The sequence below is a fragment of the Mixophyes fleayi genome, chromosome 1 (genome assembly GCF_038048845.1).
Source record: "Mixophyes fleayi isolate aMixFle1 chromosome 1, aMixFle1.hap1, whole genome shotgun sequence".
NCBI lineage: Eukaryota > Metazoa > Chordata > Amphibia > Anura > Limnodynastidae > Mixophyes > Mixophyes fleayi.
This window is the reverse complement of record NC_134402.1, coordinates 303650204-303670384: the sequence shown is the minus strand read 5'-3', so window position 1 is coordinate 303670384 and position 20181 is coordinate 303650204. Positions and strand designations below refer to the sequence as shown.

At 47.4% G+C, this 20181-nt stretch overlaps 1 protein-coding gene and 1 pseudogene across 1 annotated transcript; both read right to left on the bottom strand.

The window, feature by feature from the left end:
* Nucleotides 1-674: 674 nt before the first annotated feature.
* On the bottom strand, nucleotides 675-19204 carry LOC142150625 (uncharacterized). The gene is made up of 3 exons (XM_075205854.1): nucleotides 18269-19204; nucleotides 17851-17998; nucleotides 675-715 (listed from the first exon to the last, which is right to left on the bottom strand). The coding sequence occupies exons 1-3, from the start codon at nucleotides 19202-19204 to the stop codon at nucleotides 675-677; spliced, it is 1125 nt and encodes a 374-aa protein (XP_075061955.1).
* A 393-nt stretch (nucleotides 19205-19597) lies between these two features.
* LOC142137181 (U2 spliceosomal RNA) lies at nucleotides 19598-19708 on the bottom strand (annotated as a pseudogene).
* Nucleotides 19709-20181: the final 473 nt, after the last annotated feature.

Here is a 20181-nt window from a genome sequence, read left to right as displayed (position 1 = left end):
GTATGAGAGGAAGAGATCATGTACGGAGGTAAGTTTGTTACAAACAGAGCGTGCATTCCAAAGGGCACATTTAAAGGACTTTGAAAGAGATGGGGGACAGGTGATGCGTTTGAGGATTGCTGGATTTCTGTAGCGTTCAGATATATGTGTGTGGGAGAAGTGAGGGGGACCTTGATTGGGTGATATGTCACCAGCTAATAGAAGCAGGGAGAAACAAAGATAGAAAAGATGATTGTAAGATGTGTGTCCTTTTAGTTTCTGGCGACAGGGTGAGAATGTTATAACTATTGAATTTAAATAGGACAACAGTGTTCACTAGAGGTGAGTGAAGTAATGAAGGGGCAATGTGGACAGAGAGTGTGTTGAAGGAAGGGTGAAGGAGAATATAGTGCTGAAGATAATGCCATGAAAGAAAAGCAAGAAAAATAATTTGGCAAACATTGGTATTTAGAAGGCAAATAGCAACAATTGCAGGAATTAAGAGAATTGCCTAGTTGTTATGTCCTGTGCAATCAGAAGTAGCAGAGTAAAGATGCAGCAGATGTAGATTATTTCAAAAGGTCTTCAATTGCTGTTCAATGTTTGTTCAACTGTCTTGTTTAACTGTATTATAAAAGTTTTTAGTGGAGTTGTTCTTTACATAGATTAAGTATAAAGTATACTGTATCTAAGCTCTAATAATTTGGACTGGGCATTTCCTCTCCAAATTCAGCTCCTAAGAAAAAAATGTGTTTTTCATTTAAGAAACAACAAAAACACATTCCATTATCTGAAGTCAATGAGTAAACAAGCTCTATTTTGTTGCACCTGCACCCAAGAAAAGAAATATGGGGCAGATTCAATTCCCCGCGGGGAGAGCACTATTACCGTTACTACAGTAAAAGATGAGCACAGATTTTTGCCCACGGCTCACAAAGCTGCGAGCAAATTTTTTTATATAATATAGTTATGCTCAATTGTATATAATTGTACACAACATTCTAAAATGTTTTATCTGGATGATAGCTATAAAATATAGTCAGGGCCGCTGAGGGGGGGGGGGGGGGGGTTCAGGTACTATTTACCCACCCAGGCCCGGGCGGGCCAGGGTTTTCTTTTCCTTTTTGTTTGCTTTTTTTTTACTCTGTTTGCTTTTTTTTTTCTACATTTTTATTAAATGGGAATACTATTATTTTAATGTTGGGGCTGTAGGAAGGTCTAATTATTAATCATGGGTGGTATTAGTTTAATGCCGGGGCTGTTTGGAATTATCTAAATGTACCCATTTTTTTCCAAATAGGGCCCCCAGCATTCCAGGATCCTGACAAGCCACAACTAAAGAAACCTGCAGCCACAGGTGGTGAAAGTGAGAAGAACAGGTATGAGAGAGCAGGAGAGTGTGTGAAATGTTGTGATTCTAGTGGGACAATGCTAATTTTTGGTGAGTGTTCTGCCCAATGTAAGGTGCAGGCCAAGACTGTGAACTCTTTCTATACTACACTGTGGTGCTAGATGTCCTGAAAGTCAGGAGTGCTTAGACATATGTCACGCTCCGGCGAATTCAGGGCCTTGTGATTTTGACCTGCTAGCCACGCGCCCAATGATGTATAGCCACGCCCCCAATTGGATGACCACCAGTGGCGGCGCAATTTTTTTTAGCGTGCTCGACTATAAGGGGGGCCCCATTAAGTTTTTGTACCGGGGCCCTGAATTCCTCTTGGCAGCCCTGAATATAGTTTGTGCTATACAAAATAGCATTTACAAGTAATTTATTATAGGTCCTCTGACTGCAAGTAGAAATAAGCTCTTCGACACCTCACTGATGTGTTCACAAAAAGTAAAGCCACAATATCATTACAACACATTACTGAGATCAACAGCCCTAGCTTGACCTTTATGACACAGTGTTGTGCTTTTAATTGACACGTACATTATTGCTCAGCTCAATTGATTTTTAGAAGTTGTAACGCTGTAGAGTCATACACTTATTGGAGATGACTGTAATCCCAGAAGTGGTGTTTATCAGTAATGCCTCCATAATCAATAGCTTCCATAATACTGCAGCTAGAAGAGCCCAATTAAATATTAATGTGTTAAAGTAAAGAGCAACTACAAAATATGTTAACCAGATATTGTATACCGTTCCTGTGTTATTCAATGTTAATAGTTTTAATTAGAGATGTTCGGGCTCGGTTTTCTGAAAACCGAACCCACACGAACTTAGGGGATCCGAGTTGGCTCACGAGCCGACTAGGTACTTTCGCATGTCCTCGGATCTGAATCGAGGCAAAATGTCATTGTTGCGTTGTTAGATCTCGCGGGTTTTGGATTCCATAAGTACCTCCCTCTCCAGGAGATCCAGCGCCATTGCTCACACAGAAACAGGGGTAGCAGTGTTCCTGTCACTCTCCAGTCTCCAGTGCCATTGCTCAGTGCCATTGCTCATATAGGGACAGGAGGGGTAGCAGTGTTCTTGTCACCTAACAAAAATTGACTGGAAATGACTGGAAATTAATGTTACTGAGGTTAATAATAATGTAGGAACAAAAAAAGAGCCAAATTATGTGATTTTAAAAAAAAAATAGGGATCCAAAACCAAAACACGAGAGGGCGGTTTTGCCAAAACCAAAACCAAAACATGAAGTTAATCCAGATCCAAAACCAACATCAAAACACGGGAGTCAGTGAACATCTCTAGTTTTAATGTGTATATTTTACTTGATATTCCTTGCATGTTTTTTTATATATGATTAAACCAGGGCCTGATTAATGCTTCATGCCACTCTAGGCTTCTACATTCGTAACACCCCTCCGCCTTCCACGCCAGGACAATACGTGGCAGGTAAAAACTTGTCCATTATTTAAAAGCTGGATTCCTTCAGCCCCCCTGCCCCCGCCCATACCAATGATTATGTTCCCATGTTTTCGAAACACTGCTCCTCTTGGTTTTTTAAAAGGGTCACAGCGATTTGTCACTCATTTAGTTTTCATTAAAACCACAGCTATATAGCAGAATGGAGGAATGAGCGAGTGTTACTGAGGATGAAGATCTATAGGGGGCTGGCACGTCTGCATCTGTTACCATCCTTGTCTCTCCTACTCATTTATTCTCAAGTGCCCGCCCAAAGATGACACATTGTCTTCAGCCTGTACATTGGAAACATAGGCAAACTGAGAGTGGGTTTCCTAGTGCCTCAAAACCCCCCTCCCAGCCTGGGGCACTGTATGCTTGAGATGGCTGGACCCCGACCCCGGGACCAGCCACTTTGCCGCTTGTGTGCCGTTCGTTTCTGTCTGCACTGTTCACAGCCATCTCTCTCCCCTGCTGTATGTCCCCGCCCCTTTATCTCTGCCTGTTTTTTCATGTAGCACACAAATACTTGATAGCTTATTTGTACACTGAAATATAAAGTTGATATATGTGTGCTACATGAAAAAACAGTCAGTATTTAACTTATGTGCAAAACAGAATACTAATTTGCACCCCTTGCATTGTAACATGGTTTTGTCCAGGAGACTTAAATAAGAAGTTTCTTAAGTTAAGATCCTTAATGAATCAGGCCCTAGATGAAGAGTTTAAGTGTGTGAGTGTGTGAATGTGTATGGGGGATTCTCATGTGCTTTTCATGTAAGTGGGAGATGTATAAGTACAATAGCTCCTTTGCAAACATTGGCTTGGAGGAATTTTTAATATAAGTGTGGGGGGAGGGTGGAAAATGAATTTTAAGGTAATTGTAGGGGGGTATTTTATGTGATGTGGATGGGGTGTGAAATATTCATTTTAATAGTAGGTTGAGAGTGGGAGCTTTTAATTTATTGGTGGGGTGAAGGATGGGGATATTTAATTTAATAGTGGGCTTATGGCGAACCTATTAAGAGTGGGATGATGGGACTATTCATTTAATGCTGGGGTGGTTTGGGTGCTATTAATTGAATGTGTGGCTGAGTTTGGGGAGAAGGAGAGCTATTTCTTAAAAGTGAATGCTAATTATTTAAGGTTTGGGAGGAAATAGGTTTATTTATTAAATGTAAATACTATTAATTTAATGTTGGGGTTGTTCAGGGGGGAAATGGATCTTTTTATTAAAGGTGAATGACATTCATTTACTGTCCTGGTTGGTTGCTGGGAGGCCTAATTATTAAACGTGGGTGCTTTTGATTTAATATCGGGCTGCTTTGGGGGAGGGAGGCCTACTGTGTTTACTCATTGCTGGGATTTCTATATGTTGTACCTGTCCTTTTTCCAAACATGGACCCAACATTTCAGGATCTAGACAAGCAGCAACTGAGCCTAGGAAGCAAACAGCAACAACAAGTAGTGAATGCAGCAAAAGCAGGTAGAAGAGCAGGACAGTCTGCCAACTGTTCTGACACACTCAGTCAGGACTTGTAGGGACAGTTGGAAGGTATACCCCGCTTCACGTGCTTCTACTTGAAAAGTGAGAGCTACATGCAACTAACAGTAGTGCACACAGCATTGCCCATGTATATGATGGGGATGAAATTATAGCCACGCTCCCATGCATGTTGGTCATGCCCACTGGCGGTGTGGTGTGGAAACCCCTCTCTACAAATCCTGTGTTTACCACTGGGAAATACATCAAGATTAAACCCTTACTACATTTTTTTAGGTTTTCTTTTTACTTTGGAGAACAACTTATACCTCTCCCTGTCACCATTTTGCACCACCAAAACTTTGCACTCCCCCAAATGCCTAGCGCCCTAGGCTGCAGCCTAGTCAGTCTATGGATAGTCAGGCCGTGGATTAAACAATAATTGTATTAGAGTATTAAATAATACAGGGATTCCTTCTAGTTATCCTACCAAAAATGCATTAGGGAGTGCTAATTCTATATACATACACTGCAGTATTACTAGTGATAGTGAATAATTGGGCCGATATTACCATGTATGTGGCCCTAAAACTCCATGATGCTCAATATTGAGCCTATAAAACTGAGTTTGGAAGATGACTTCTATTGGCCTCAGTGTGCGGTCATCTAACTAGTCCCTATGATGGTAGAAGTTTTCTGGCTGTTCGGCTTTAGTGCCAAGTGGCAAGATGTTGTCTAAGGTGGCCACCCATGTGTGTGACCAGATTGGACAGTCACTCGGCTTTAGGCTCCATGCCGCCATTTATGGTGCTGCAGAACTTTGTGGCAACCTATAAATAAAAACTAATAATAATAATATATAACTGATGTGCCAGCTGGCTGACTTTCATCATAATCCAAAATGTTGGTCGATATGCAAGATTGTATGCATTATAGGGAAGCTAAGTAGCAGTGACTTAAAGAGAACTTATCTCCATTTTTGATTGAAAAAGTAGCTTTATTTTGTATAAAGTACAAAAAACACAGTTCATACGTTTCATTCTAGTGTACACAGTACACCGTAAGACATGATCATGCATACTTTTTAGTACAATACAGGGCATAAAGTACAAGACATGACATCCTACACTATATACATCAAGTACTGCACTAACCATTCAAACTTTAAAGCGTATCACAGTGCAATAAAATAACATTGGATGTGAGGGGGAGGTAGGTGAGAGGGGTAGGGTGATGGAGTCACGAGCAAAAAGTTTTTATTGAGAACAGACACAAAGGGAAAGGTGCATAAATAGACTGTCACGGGCACTAGGAGTCTTTACCCAGGGATCACCAGGTGATAGGCTTACCAGAGCAGTATAGATGGTAATATGGTACTCTGGTAGCAGGGTGATCACGGAACAGGAAATAGCAGATGATAGAGATGCTCAGGAAAGTCTATGACTAGCAGCACTGGTAATATGGATGTAGTAATACACGAGGAACTGTATGGACAAAGGACAGGTGAGGGTAGTCAGTGGTCTGCGGTAGCAAGTTGTACCACTGCTATAGTGAGGAGGAATGTCCAACAGAAACGAGGAGGTGATGAGAGTCAGCGGTCTGCGGATAGCAAGTTGTACCGCTGTCTGAGTGAAGGAATGAAATCCAAGTGGAGGTATCCGGGGAGTCAGTGGTCTGCATTAGCAAGTTGTACCACTGAATATATATGTGAGGAGGAGCACGGGGAGAGACTCCAATACAGAGGATACACGGGCACCTTAAACTTGATCCACAATAACATGCACAATATAGTAATGACTGAACAGCACTGCAATAGTAGAAAGTCACTGAAACAATCCGGGCAAAAGATAACACAGTCAATGATGGTAATAGTCCCAGCGGATAGTAAACTCCAGAGGAGAACAAACTCAGTCCAGCAAGATATGCAATACACCAGCACAGTCAATGAGAAGTATGCATACCGTGATTCAGGAGCAGGCTGTCAGACAGGAGTGCAGAGATACCTGAACGGCTGGAGGCCGGCAGGATGCGAAGTCCCTGAAGGGTGAAGCGGTAATCAAGTAGGTGCAGCGCACAGGTAGGTAGACCAGCAGGGGAACAAATACTCAGGAAGCAGTAGTATGTAGAACTGGACTCCTGGAGAACCCTGAAGAGTAGCGATGGTCTAGACGAGATGAAAGCAGTGAGGCGCAGATCCGATGCAGACTGGCGAGTAGAGACCAGCAGGAACACAGAGAAGCACGGAGAGCGGATCAGCAGTTGTAGACACGAGTAGAACTGAGGAGTAGCAGTCAGCAGGACTCTGCAGGTACACGGAGGTAGCGGATAGCAACCAGCAGGTGCAGCCACGATGAAACACGGGAGAGCAGAGCTGAGCTGGAACTGTTGAGCACGGAGAGCAGTGGATAGGAATCAGTGGTAGCAGTCTCAAAGAAACACGGGAGAGATGAGATGAGCTGAAGACTGAAGCGCACGGAGGCAGCGGATAGGAATCAGCCAAACAGTCACGATGAAACACAGGCGAGTTGAAGTAGATTGAAGACTGTAGTGCACGAAGGCAGCGGATAGGAATCAGCTAACAGTCACGATGAAACACAGCAGAGTTGAAGTGGTTTGAAGACTGTAGTGCACGGAGGCAGCGGATAGGAATCAGCTAACAGTCACGATGAAACACAGCAGAGTTGGAGTGGTCTGGAAACCACAGGAGTAGAAGTGGTCTGGAAACCACAGGAATCAGCAGCGCTGAATACACGAGGAAACACAGGAACACCTTCAGAGGCTCATGGGGAATGAGACTCCAAGATCAGGCAACGTGGTATTGACCACAGGTGCTTAATATAGGGAGTGTTGCCTGATCTGCCAATTAAGTTAAAGGAACAGGTACTGAAGGGTTTGAAAGGGCTGCGCATGCGCAGACCCTCAGGATGGCGGACGGCCACGGTTCCTAAATTTACGGGAAGAAGCACTCACAGTCCGGTGAGTGACAGTACCCCCCCTTTTAAAGGGGGGTGCAGACTGGCGAGTAGAGACCAGCAGGAACACAGAGAAGCACGGAGAGCGGATCAGCAGTTGTAGACACGAGTAGAACTGAGGAGTAGCAGTCAGCAGGACTCTGCAGGTACACGGAGGTAGCGGATAGCAACCAGCAGGTGCAGCCACGATGAAACACGGGAGAGCAGAGCTGAGCTGGAACTGTTGAGCACGGAGAGCAGTGGATAGGAATCAGTGGTAGCAGTCTCAAAGAAACACGGGAGAGATGAGATGAGCTGAAGACTGAAGCGCACGGAGGCAGCGGATAGGAATCAGCCAAACAGTCACGATGAAACACAGGCGAGTTGAAGTAGATTGAAGACTGTAGTGCACGAAGGCAGCGGATAGGAATCAGCTAACAGTCACGATGAAGCACAGATGTGTTGAAGTAGATAGAAGACTGTAGTGCACGGAGGCAGCGGATAGGAATCAGCTAACAGTCACGATGAAACACAGCAGAGTTGAAGTGGTTTGAAGACTGTAGTGCACGGAGGCAGCGGATAGGAATCAGCTAACAGTCACGATGAAACACAGCAGAGTTGGAGTGGTCTGGAAACCACAGGAGTAGAAGTGGTCTGGAAACCACAGGAATCAGCAGCGCTGAATACACGAGGAAACACAGGAACACCTTCAGAGGCTCATGGGGAATGAGACTCCAAGATCAGGCAACGTGGTATTGACCACAGGTGCTTAATATAGGGAGTGTTGCCTGATCTGCCAATTAAGTTAAAGGAACAGGTACTGAAGGGTTTGAAAGGGCTGCGCATGCGCAGACCCTCAGGATGGCGGACGGCCACGGTTCCTAAATTTACGGGAAGAAGCACTCACAGTCCGGTGAGTGACAGTACCCCCCCTTTTAAAGGTGGGCACAGAACGCCTGGAACCGGGCTTGTCCGGATTTTTGGAATAAAACTTCTTAAGAAGAGCTGGGGCGTTGAGATCTTCAGCTTTGATCCATGAACGCTCCTCAGGACATAAGCCCTTCCAATGAACGAGGAAACGGAGAACTCCTCGCGAAATTTTTGCGTCCAATACCTGAGTAATCTCGAAATCTTCCTCCTGATGAACTTGAACTGGCTGAGGTGCTGAAGGAGGAGTCGAGAAACGGTTGATGATGAGAGGTTTGAGCAAGGACACATGGAAGGCATTGGAAATACGAAGATTCTTAGGAAGTAGAAGTTTGACACAAACTGGATTTATTACTTGAATGATCCTATATGGACCAATAAAACGAGGAGCGAATTTCATAGATGGGACCTTCAAATGAATATTTTTGGTAGATAACCAGACACGATCTCCAATTTTTAGTGGTGGAATAGCCCGCCTCTTCTTATCTGCGAAAGACTTATATTTGTCAGATGTCTTCTTTAAACAGGTTTTGACCTGAGACCAGATGTTTTTGAAGGTCTGACAAACAGTCTCTACAGCAGGAACTTGGGTGGGAGGGAGGGCAGGAAATTCCGGAAAAGACGGATGGTGACCGTAAACCACAAAGAATGGAGTTTTGGACGATGACTCATGGTACATGTTGTTATGGGCGAATTCAGCCCAAGGAAGCAATTCTACCCAGTTGTCTTGATTGGCTGATGAGAACATCCTTATAAAGGTCTCGAGATGTTGATTGACCCGTTCAGTTTGTCCGTTTGATTGCGGATGGTAAGAAGATGAGAGTGCTAATCGTATGCCCAAGGTTTTACAAAGGGCCCACCAGAATCTGGAAACGAATTGTACTCCTCTATCTGACACAATCTCAGACGGACATCCATGGATACGGAAGATTTCTTTAACGAAATGTTCCGCCAGAGTAGACGAGGAAGGCAAACCAGACAAAGGGACAAAATGAGCCATCTTCGAAAATCTGTCTACCACTACCCAAATAGTATTACAATTTTTACTAGATGGCAGATCAGTAACAAAGTCCATACTAATATGGGTCCAGGGCTTGGCCGGAATGGGTAGTGGTTGCAGCAACCCCGCTGGAGTTCTGCGGGAGGATTTGAACTGAGAACACAATTCACAGGAAGCAACAAACTCTTTGACGTCTCTCCTCATCGAGGGCCACCAGTAACTTCGAGAGAGAATCTCAAAGGTCTTGCGTTCACCAGCATGTCCAGAAAAACGAGAAGAATGGAACCACGAAAGGATTTTCCTCCTCAGAGTAGGAGGCACGAGGGTCTTCACAAATGGTAGCACTTTGGTGGACGAAGCAGCCAGCGAGATACATTTGGGGTCTAATATAGAATGGTTGGAAACCTCTTCAACGTCAGAGGACGTCACAAAAGCTCGAGATAGAGCGTCAGCTTTCTTGTTCTTGGCAGCTGGTTTGAAGGTTATGATTAATTCGAAACGGGAAAAGAAAAGAGACCATCTTGCTTGACGAGGATTCAAGCATTGGGCAGACTGTAGATATGACAGGTTCTTATGATCTGTAAAAATCGTCACCGGGTGACGAGCTCCTTCCAATAAGTATCTCCACTCCTCTAATGCAACTTTGATAGCCAGCAACTCCTTGTCCCCGATCGTGTAATTTTTCTCTGCAGGCAGGAGACCCCGAGAGTAAAAGGCACAAGGATGGAATTTTTGTTGCTCCGAGCGTTGGGAGAGAATGGCTCCTAAGCCCACATTAGAGGCATCTACTTCTAGGAAGAAGGGAAGTGTCACATCAGGCTGTCGAAGAATGGGAGCAGAGGAGAAGGACTCTTTAAGAATTTGAAAGGCTTGGAGGGCCTCGGATGACCATTGCTTAGTATTGGCCCCTTTACGAGTCAGGGCCACAATAGGAGATGCAATGGACGAGAAGTCTTGAATGAAGCGTCTATAGTAATTGGCGAAACCTAAAAAACGCTGGATAGCACGAAGAGTAGTTGGCTGGGGCCAATGTAATACAGCATTCACCTTGTCTGGATCCATCTTCAGGCCAACTCCGGAAACAATATACCCCAAAAATGGAATCTGGGGCAACTCGAATGAACATTTTTCTAGTTTACAGAATAATGAATTTTCCCGGAGTCTGGAAAGGACCTCTGCCACATGTTGGTGATGAGAAGGCAGGTCCTGTGAGAAGATCAATATGTCGTCCAGGTAGACAACGACACATACATATAATAAGTCCCGAAAGATCTCATTAATGAAGCCTTGGAAAACAGCGGGGGCATTGCACAACCCGAAAGGCATTACTAGATATTCATAATGCCCATCTCTGGTGTTGAAAGCTGTCTTCCATTCGTCACCGGAACGGATTCTAATTAAATTATAGGCACCACGAAGATCCAACTTGGTAAAGATCCGAGCTCCCTTGATGCGATCAAATAACTCAGTGATCAACGGAATGGGATACCGATTCTTAATAGTAATGGCATTGAGTCCACGAAAATCTATGCAGGGGCGTAGTGATCCATCCTTCTTTTTTATGAAGAAGAATCCGGCTCCAGCGGGAGAGATGGAAGGTCGAATAAACCCTCGCTGGAGATTCTCCTGGATGTACTCAGATGTGGCTTGAGTTTCAGGTAACGAAAGTGGATAGACCCGATCCCTAGGAGGAGTCTTGCCAGGTAGAAGATCGATCGGACAATCCCAAGAACGATGAGGAGGAAGACGTTCAGACTGAGCTTTATCAAAAACATCGGCAAATGAAGCATACTGAGGAGGGAGTCCCGGTGAGGAAGATGAGATGGAAGATTGCTGTACTTTAAGAGGAATGACTTGAGAAAGACAACGATGATGACATTCAGCTCCCCAAGACGTAACTTGAGGAGTGCGCCAGTCAATCTGGGGAGAATGACATTGAAGCCATGGAAGGCCTAAGACAATCGGACTTGTCGTAACTGGAAGAATTAAAAACGAGATCTCTTCATGGTGTAGCACACCAATCTGAAGTGTTACTGGAGACGTACTCTGAGTGATGAGACCATTGATGAGACGTGATCCATCTATAGCAGTCACAGTAATCGGTGTTTTCAAAGTAATCACTGGTAGGGACCATTGATTCACTAGGGATTTAGAAATGAAATTTCCTGCTGCTCCAGAATCAATCAGTGCCTCAGGCTCAAAGGATTTGGTAGCAAAGGAAATCGTAACATCAAAAGCGCAGACTTTTAATTTCATAGAAGATGGAGAGGACTCCAGGGACCCTAACTTCACCTCTCCAGAACTAGTTAGGGCCTGGCATTTCCCGATTTCTTAGGGCAAGAACTGAGCATATGTGTGGAATCAGCACAATAGATACAAAGTCTATTCTTTACTCTTCGTTTCCTCTCTTCTAAAGATAATTTGGAACGTCCTATCTCCATGGGAATCACGGAAGGTGAAGCTGGACGAAACTGAGGGGTTGAGCGAAGAGGTGCTTTAACTGAAGTTGTTTTCTCAGATTCTCTTTCACGAAACCTCATGTCTACACGATGGCAAAGAGAGATCAAATCTTCTAGTGACGAAGGAAGCTCTTGGGTAGTCAGTGCATCTTTAATTTTATCGGAGAGCCCCTGCCAGAAGGCGGCAATTAATGCTTCAGTGTTCCACTGAAGTTCAGAGGCTAATATCCTAAATTGAATGACGTACTGGCCTACAGTATGAAAACCTTGACATAAACGAAGAATGCTGGAAGCAGCGGAGGTCACACGACCTGGTTCATCGAACACACTTCGGAACATAGAAATGAATTTGGCACTATCTTGTAATACAGGATCGTTTCTCTCCCACAGAGGGGAGGCCCAAGCCAGAGCTTGTCCAGAAAACAATGAGATAAGATAGGCCACTCTGGAACGGTGGGTAGAAAAATTTTGAGGTTGGAGCTCAAAATGAACTGAGCATTGGTTAAGGAAACCCCTACAAGTTTTGGGGTCTCCATCGTACTTTGACGGAGTAGGCAGGTGAAGCGTGGGAGCTGTAGACACCTGGGATGGCACTGGGGAAACGGAGGAAAGCACAGGAGCTTCAACATTAGCTGTAACAGGCTGTCCAGATGGTCCTTGGGAGGCTAACGACTGGTAGCATTGAAGTAACAGCTGTTGGCGAGCATCCTGTTGCTCCACACGGGTGACCAGATGCTGCAGCATCTCTTTGGCTGTAGGTTCCGTATCTGGGTCTGTCATGGCCTGATCTTACTGTCACGGGCACTAGGAGTCTTTACCCAGGGATCACCAGGTGATAGGCTTACCAGAGCAGTATAGATGGTAATATGGTACTCTGGTAGCAGGGTGATCACGGAACAGGAAATAGCAGATGATAGAGATGCTCAGGAAAGTCTATGACTAGCAGCACTGGTAATATGGATGTAGTAATACACGAGGAACTGTATGGACAAAGGACAGGTGAGGGTAGTCAGTGGTCTGCGGTAGCAAGTTGTACCACTGCTATAGTGAGGAGGAATGTCCAACAGAAACGAGGAGGTGATAAGAGTCAGCGGTCTGCGGATAGCAAGTTGTACCGCTGTCTGAGTGAAGGAATGAAATCCAAGTGGAGGTATCCGGGGAGTCAGTGGTCTGCGTTAGCAAGTTGTACCACTGAATATATATGTGAGGAGGAGCACGGGGAGAGACTGCAATACAGAGGATACACGGGCACCTTAAACTTGATCCACAATAACATGCACAATATAGTAATGACTGAACAGCACTGCAATAGTAGAAAGTCACTGAAACAATCCAGGCAAAAGATAACACAGTCAATGATGGTAATAGTCCCAGCGGATAGTAAACTCCAGAGGAGAACAAACTCAGTCCAGCAAGATATGCAATACACCAGCACAGTCAATGAGAAGTATGCATACCGTGATTCAGGAGCAGGCTGTCAGACAGGAGTGCAGAGATACCTGAACGGCTGGAGGCCGGCAGGATGCGAAGTCCCTGAAGGGTGAAGCGGTAATCAAGTAGGTGCAGCGCACAGGTAGGTAGACCAGCAGGGGAACAAATACTCAGGAAGCAGTAGTATGTAGAACTGGACTCCTGGAGAACCCTGAAGAGTAGCGATGGTCTAGACGAGATGAAAGCAGTGAGGCGCAGATCCGATGCAGACTGGCGAGTAGAGACCAGCAGGAACACAGAGAAGCACGGAGAGCAGATCAGCAGTTGTAGACACGAGTAGAACTGAGGAGTAGCAGTCAGCAGGACTCTGCAGGTACACGGAGGTAGCGGATAGCAACCAGCAGGTGCAGCCACGATGAAACACAGGAGAGCAGAGCTGAGCTGGAACTGTTGAGCATGGAGAGCAGTGGATAGGAATCAGTTGTAGCAGTCTCGAGGAAACACGGGAGAGATGAGATGAGCTGAAGACTGAAGCGCACGGAGGCAGCGGATAGGAATCAGCCAAACAGTCACGATGAAACACAGGCGAGTTGAAGTAGATTGAAGACTGTAGTGCACGGAGGCAGCGGATAGGAATCAGCTAACAGTCACGATGAAGCACAGATGTGTTGAAGTAGATAGAAGACTGTAGTGCACGGAGGCAGCAGATAGGAATCAGCTAACAGTCACGATGAAACACAGCAGAGTTGAAGTGGTTTGAAGACTGTAGTGCACGGAGGCAGCGGATAGGAATCAGCTAACAGTCACGATGAAACACAGCAGAGTTGAAGTGGTCTGGAAACCACAGGAGTAGAAGTGGTCTGGAAACCACAGGAATCAGCAGCGCTGAATACACGAGGAAACACAGGAACACCTTCAGAGGCTCATGGGGAATGAGACTCCAAGATCAGGCAACGTGGTATTGACCACAGGTGCTTAATATAGGGAGTGTTGCCTGATCTGCCAATTAAGTTAAAGGAACAGCTACTGAAGGGTTTGAAAGGGCTGCGCATGCGCAGACCCTCAGGATGGAGGACTGCCACGGTTCCTAAATATACGGGAAGAAGCACTCACAGTCCGGTGAGTGACATAGACATGACATTCAATAATACTTCATGCTGTGAAAGGGGAATGGGTTGGAGGGGAGGAGGGAGGGGAGCACAAACCAAAAGTTTTTTATTGGAAATAGACACAATGGGGAGAAGGTGAAGAGGAGACAACAATCAATCAATTACAATCAATCGTCGTCTTCGTCTTCCTCAGGACTGTCAAGGGTGTTATAGTCTCTTAACAGGCTATGGATAAGCCTGCGACAGTCCTGGATGGTCATCTTCTCCCGCTTCAAGATGAGGCGGTTCCTGGCAAGCCACATAGCGTCCTTAAAACAGTTCATAAGGCGCCAGGCCTCCTGGATTGCCTCAACGGTGTGAGTCCCAGGAAATAATCCATAAAATACCGAATGGTATGAAAGGCAAGTCCTGGGCACACTCTCCTTAAGTTCATGTTCCAGGGCATCCAACAATGCCTGTGCAGTGGGGCAGTCCCAAAAGATATGCTGAGCAGTCTCCCTTTTGGTAATACAAAAGGGGCAGTGAACATATCTGCACAGGTTCCGGGAGTGCATAAATGTCCTGAGAGGCAAACCCCCCTGAAAGGCCATCCATGCAATGTCTTTATGTCCATTAGTCAGTCTCTTAGAGGCCACATTCTCCCAAACATGTTTGGCCGTGGCCACAGGGAGCCCTGGAACAGACTCCATAATGTCCTTAGCTCTGATGAGCTTGTGGATAGTTTTAGGTTTCCACAAGTCTGGTTTAAGTCCCTCCAGATGGTGCTCCCTCACAAATTGTCCCACATCCAGGTAAAACCAAGGTGTAGTCCAGTTGTAAGGGAAGGAGCTGTCCCACTTGTCCCAACCAAGTTTCCTCCAAAGAGGAAGAAGGAAAAAGTGGGACATGGACTTCCCAGCAGAGCAAACATTCTTTTCAAGGAGTGTCCTGCGGATACAGTTGCAAACAAAGAAGGCCCGCAGCATGGTGGGGATGTCTGGAATCCCTTTCCCACCTTTGTGGGGCTCCTTGTACATAACTGACCGCTTCACTCTGTCCATTTTGGAGCCCCAGATGAAGTGAAAGACTGTCCTCGTGATGGTCTTAGAGACAGCAGCAAGAGGTGGCCAAGCTTGGGCCGTGTACTGAAGAACGGGAAGAATCTCGTTGCGCAGCACCAGTGCTTTCCCTTCGATGGTAAGGAGTCTGAGGCTCCACAGTCCAATCTTTTGCCTGACTGTTGCCAGTCTCTCTTCCCAGCACTTCAGGGCCGCCTCCTCTCCACCAAACCAAACTCCAAGGATTTTGATGAAGTCCGGCTTGATTGTGAAGGGGAATGCAGCGGGGGATGACAGGTGCCACTGACCAAACAGCATTGCCTCTGACTTCCCGCAGTTGACCTTTGCCCCTGAAGCTTGGACGAAGTTGTTGCAGGTCTGGACGAGTGCTGCCACCGAACGCTGATCAGCGCAGAAGACAGTGACGTCGTCCATGTAGAGCGAACACTTGGCCTCTAGTCGGTCTGGACCCGGTCCGGTGATCCCTCTGATCTCTGGGTTTCGCCTGATGGACATCGCAAAGAGCTCTATACAACAGACAAAAAGGAGAGGTGAAAGAGGGCAGCCTTGTCTGACCCCAGACATGATGGAGAAGGGGTCAGTCTTCCAGCCGTTCACCAACACCGAGCTGTAAATATCAAGGTACATCAGGTTAACATAAGAACAAAACATATCACCCAATCCAAACCTGCACAGAACCTTACGCATAAAACCATGAGAGACACGATCAAAGGCCTTCTCCTGATCAAGACTGACCAGGGCCACATGTGCATGGCGGTCTTTGATATAATGAACCGTGTCCCTCAGCAGTGCAAGGCTGTCTGCAATCCTTCTACCAGGAATGCCACAAGTCTGATCATCATGAACAATTCGCCCAATGACAACCTTTAGCCTGTTGGCTAGTACCTTGGCCAAAATCTTGTAGTCCACGTTCAGGAGGGAGATGGGCCTCCAATTTTTGAGGTCACATCTCTCTCCCTTGTGCTTATACAAAATCGTGATCAAGCCCTCTCTCAGAGTAGGAGGCATCCTGCCCTCCACCACCATCTCCTCATACAGCTCTAGCAGGTCCGGGCCAATGAGGTCCCACAGCGCTACATAGAGCTCGGCTGGGAGGCCATCACTGCCCGGGGTCCTGCCCTGCCTAAAGGATTTAGCGGCAGAGTGCAGCTCCCCCAAGGTGAGGGGGGCATCCATAGCTGCCCTACCTGTAGGATCAATAGGGTTAGTGATACCTGACAGGAAAGATTCAGCCGCGTCGTCGTCTGTAGTCTTAGGGGAGTAGAGTTTGCCGTAGTAGTCTGTGACGACTCCCATGACGCCCTCCTTCCCCCTCCTGGGGATGCCAGACTCGTCCCGCAGTTCAGTCAGGGGCGTGTGGCCGGAGTGGAGTTTTCTGAAAAAGAAAGAATTACATTTCTCACCCTTCTCCAGATTCTCCACCTTGGAACGGAAGACGATGCGTCTGGACTCCTCCTCGAAGTGCCTTTTCAGGCCCCCCTTGGCCTCAGCCAGATCATCCTTCACATCCCAGCCGCAGAGTTGGAGATCCAGCAGGGACTGCAGCTGACGCTGAAGCCTCCTGAAGTTTCTCTTCCTCTCACACGCCTGTTGGCGGCCTTTAGCCTGAAAGAAAATGCGAAACTTGCCCTTGACATACTCCCACCAGTTAGACATACAGTCAAAATACATTTTGTCATTTTTCCACATTACATAGGCATCCCTCAGCTCAACCATCACCTCTTCCTTTCCCAGCAGAGCGCAGTTCAACTTCCAAGAGCCAGGGCCGGGAGGGAACCCGTGACCCAGAACACCTTCAAAGAGAATGGCCCTATGATCAGAGAAAAAGCAGGGAACCATGACATGCCTATTTTGTCTTACCGCTCTCGATGTAAACACAAAGTCAATCCGGGAATGCACTGAGCCATCTGGGCGACTCCAAGTATAATTCACAGAGCCGGCCCCCATGGATCCCACTGCATCCCGCAAGGATGCTTCGGCTACCATCTCCTGCAACAACCTGGAAGAAACATCAAGTTTAGCATTAGTACAGGAACTCCTACCATCTTCCTCTATAGGACAGTTAAAGTCCCCAGCCATCACTACCACCCTGGTGGTTGCGAGCTGGGCCCGCAGGGTCTGAAAAAGCTCCAAATGCTCATTCTTACCCGGGGATCCATACACACAGATAAGCCTGATAGGCTCACCCGCCCAGGAGCCATCTACGATAAGCAATCTGCCGCAGACAAACTCCTGAACAGAATCTAGTGTGAAGAGGCTTCCCCTGATAAGAATGGCGACCCCTGCAGACTTACAGTCACTCCCCCCAGACCAATAGGAGGGCCCGTGAGACCACTGCCTCCCCAGATGCCTGTAGGAACTAGAGAAAGGGAGAGAACATTCCTGCAACATGTAAACATCACATTTCTGACTGTCAAGAAAGGTAAACACAGACTGACGTCTAATCTTATCCTTCACACTCCTCACATTAATGGTAAAAAGAGAAAAGTTAGCCATTAGTTGGGAGAAAAAAGAGAGTTAGCACAGTCAATACATCAGTTACCCTCCTCGTCCGGTGGGACTTGGTCCGGTCTGCCCGTGTCCCCTTCGGGTGGGAGCAGACCTTTCTCCTCTAGCTGGTCGAATAGGCAGATGTGGGGTAGTTGCAGGAATTCTTCCTCCTCCTGCTCGGAATCTAGCAACTCATCCACCATCTCTACCAGGACCTCCTCCGACGGGAGAGGGTCCTCTTCGAGCTCGATTGCCTTTTTCTTGGAAGGGTCAGAGTCGCCAGCTGGGCTGTCCAGCTCTTTCCGCTTCCTCCTTTGTTTGTTCTCATCACCTGCAGACACAAGAGGGGGGAGGGGAGGAAATCCTCCAGGGAAAGGGAGGGAGCTGCAGTAGCAGTGGAGGGGGTTAGTGCTACTACAGGGGGGGGGTGTTGTGACAGCGGGGAGGGGGGTGGGTGCTGTCACAACAGGGGTGGGAGATATCTTACCAGCTCTTGGCTGCGGTGTGGGCTTCTGTTGCTTCCTCTGGACTGGCTTGGGCTGCATGGCAGGGGCAGGTCCACTTTCCGGCAGTCCAATCCCGGCAGCTGCAGCGTAGGTTCTGGCCCTGTGGGGGCAGTCCCTGTAGATGTGGCTGGCCAGGCCGCAGAGGTTGCAGGACAATTTTCGTGGGCAATCCTTGGTCTCGTGCCCCGCCACCTTGCAGGCTGAGACTTTGTAGCTTCTCGCCATGTGGTCAGCTTCACCGCATTTCCTGCAGTTCCTCGGCTGATCGGCATAGTAAAGAAGGCCGGCAGAGCCGCCAAGGGCAAAGCTTGATGGCAGGTGTTGGAGTCCGTCAATTGCCGTGCTGTCTTTCCTCAGTCTGATAATGATGGACCACTTGCCTGTCCAGAAGCCGTTGACATCCAGGATCTTGGAGGGGTCCTTGACCACGGAGCAGAAGCGGCTCAGGAAGGTAGCGATGTCCTTACCAGGGGTGTGAGGATTTCTCATGGAGACCGTGACTCTTCTCTCCTCTCTCTGGATGGGGCAGTTCCCCACGAAGCGGGAGAAGGGAGACTCCGGTCTCGCAGTCTTCACTGCCTCCCAGTACCTCTTACAGATGGCAATGGAGGCGAAGGTGATGTACCAGATCCCTTTCAGGTAATTCTGCACGCTGAGGGTTTCAGCCTTGGAGAAGCCCTGGTCCAGGATCATCTTTTTACCGAATGTCTCAGCCGTCATGTCTGGGACCCTTCCTTCCACTTCCTTCAACTTCAGGACCACGGTCTGCCTCATCCAGGGTTCCAGAGTGGGGGTCTTCTGGGGGGTGTCCTGGCTGGGCTGGCCTTGTCCAGCAGTAGCAGGGGCAGTGGAGGCAGAGGTTCCGGCCACGGGGAGAGGCTTCGGGGCGGTGGTCTTTCCTCCCTTCTTCCCAGCGGCAGGAGCAGGGGTGGAGGCAGGAGCTGCAGTAGCTGAGGCCATCGTCCTGGCTCTTTCTGGGGCAGAGAGGCTGGTCTTCCGGGGTGGAGGGAGCAGTGCAGATATCCTCCCGCTGGGTAGAGAGGAGCAGGGGCTTCCGCTGAAGAGGAGGAGCTTCTTCCGCTGGAGCAGGGCCCAAGGAGAGGAGGGCTTCTTCGGCCGGAGGTGCTCCTGGTGTCTTCTTCCCGGCAGGCAGGGGTCGGCAGCGCTTCTTCCCCGGGGTCGGTCTTCTTGCTCCTGGCCGGCTTCGATCGGGTAACACAAGTTTTAAACAGTTCCTCACCAGGGTTAGAGTGTGCTATCGGATGAGCCACACTCAGGTATGTCCTCTGGGTTTTGGGCAGGAGAGAGACAAGTGCACCATGCAGCAGAGTCTACATCAGCCCCTCACCGATGTTAGAGTGGGCTATCGGATGAGCCACACTCAGCATAACCTCCACCGGGTAGTTGGTAAACTGATAAGAACAGATACTACACTTGATCTTAGCCAAAAGGCCGAGAAGCGATGCTGGGATTTCTATATCTTGTACCTGTCCTTTTTCCAAACATGGACCCAACATTTCAGGATCTAGACAAGCAGCAACTGAGCCTAGGAATCAAACAGCAACAACAAGTAGTGAATGCAGCAAAAGCAGGTAGAAGAGCAGGACAGTCTGCCAACTGTTCTGACACACTCAGTCAGGACTTTGTCCTGACTGTAGGGACAGTTGGAAGGTATACCCTGCTTCACGTGCTTCTACTTGAAAAGTGAGAGCTACATGCAACTAACAGTAGTGCACACAGCATTGCCCATGTATATGATGGGGATAAAATTATAGCCACGCTCCCATGCATGTTGGTCATGCCCACTGGCGGTGTGGTGTGGAAACCCCTCTCTACAAATCCTGTGTTTACCACTGGGAAATACATCAAGATTAAACCCTTACTACATTTTTTTAGGTTTTCTTTTTACTTTGGAGAACAACTTATACCTCTCCCTG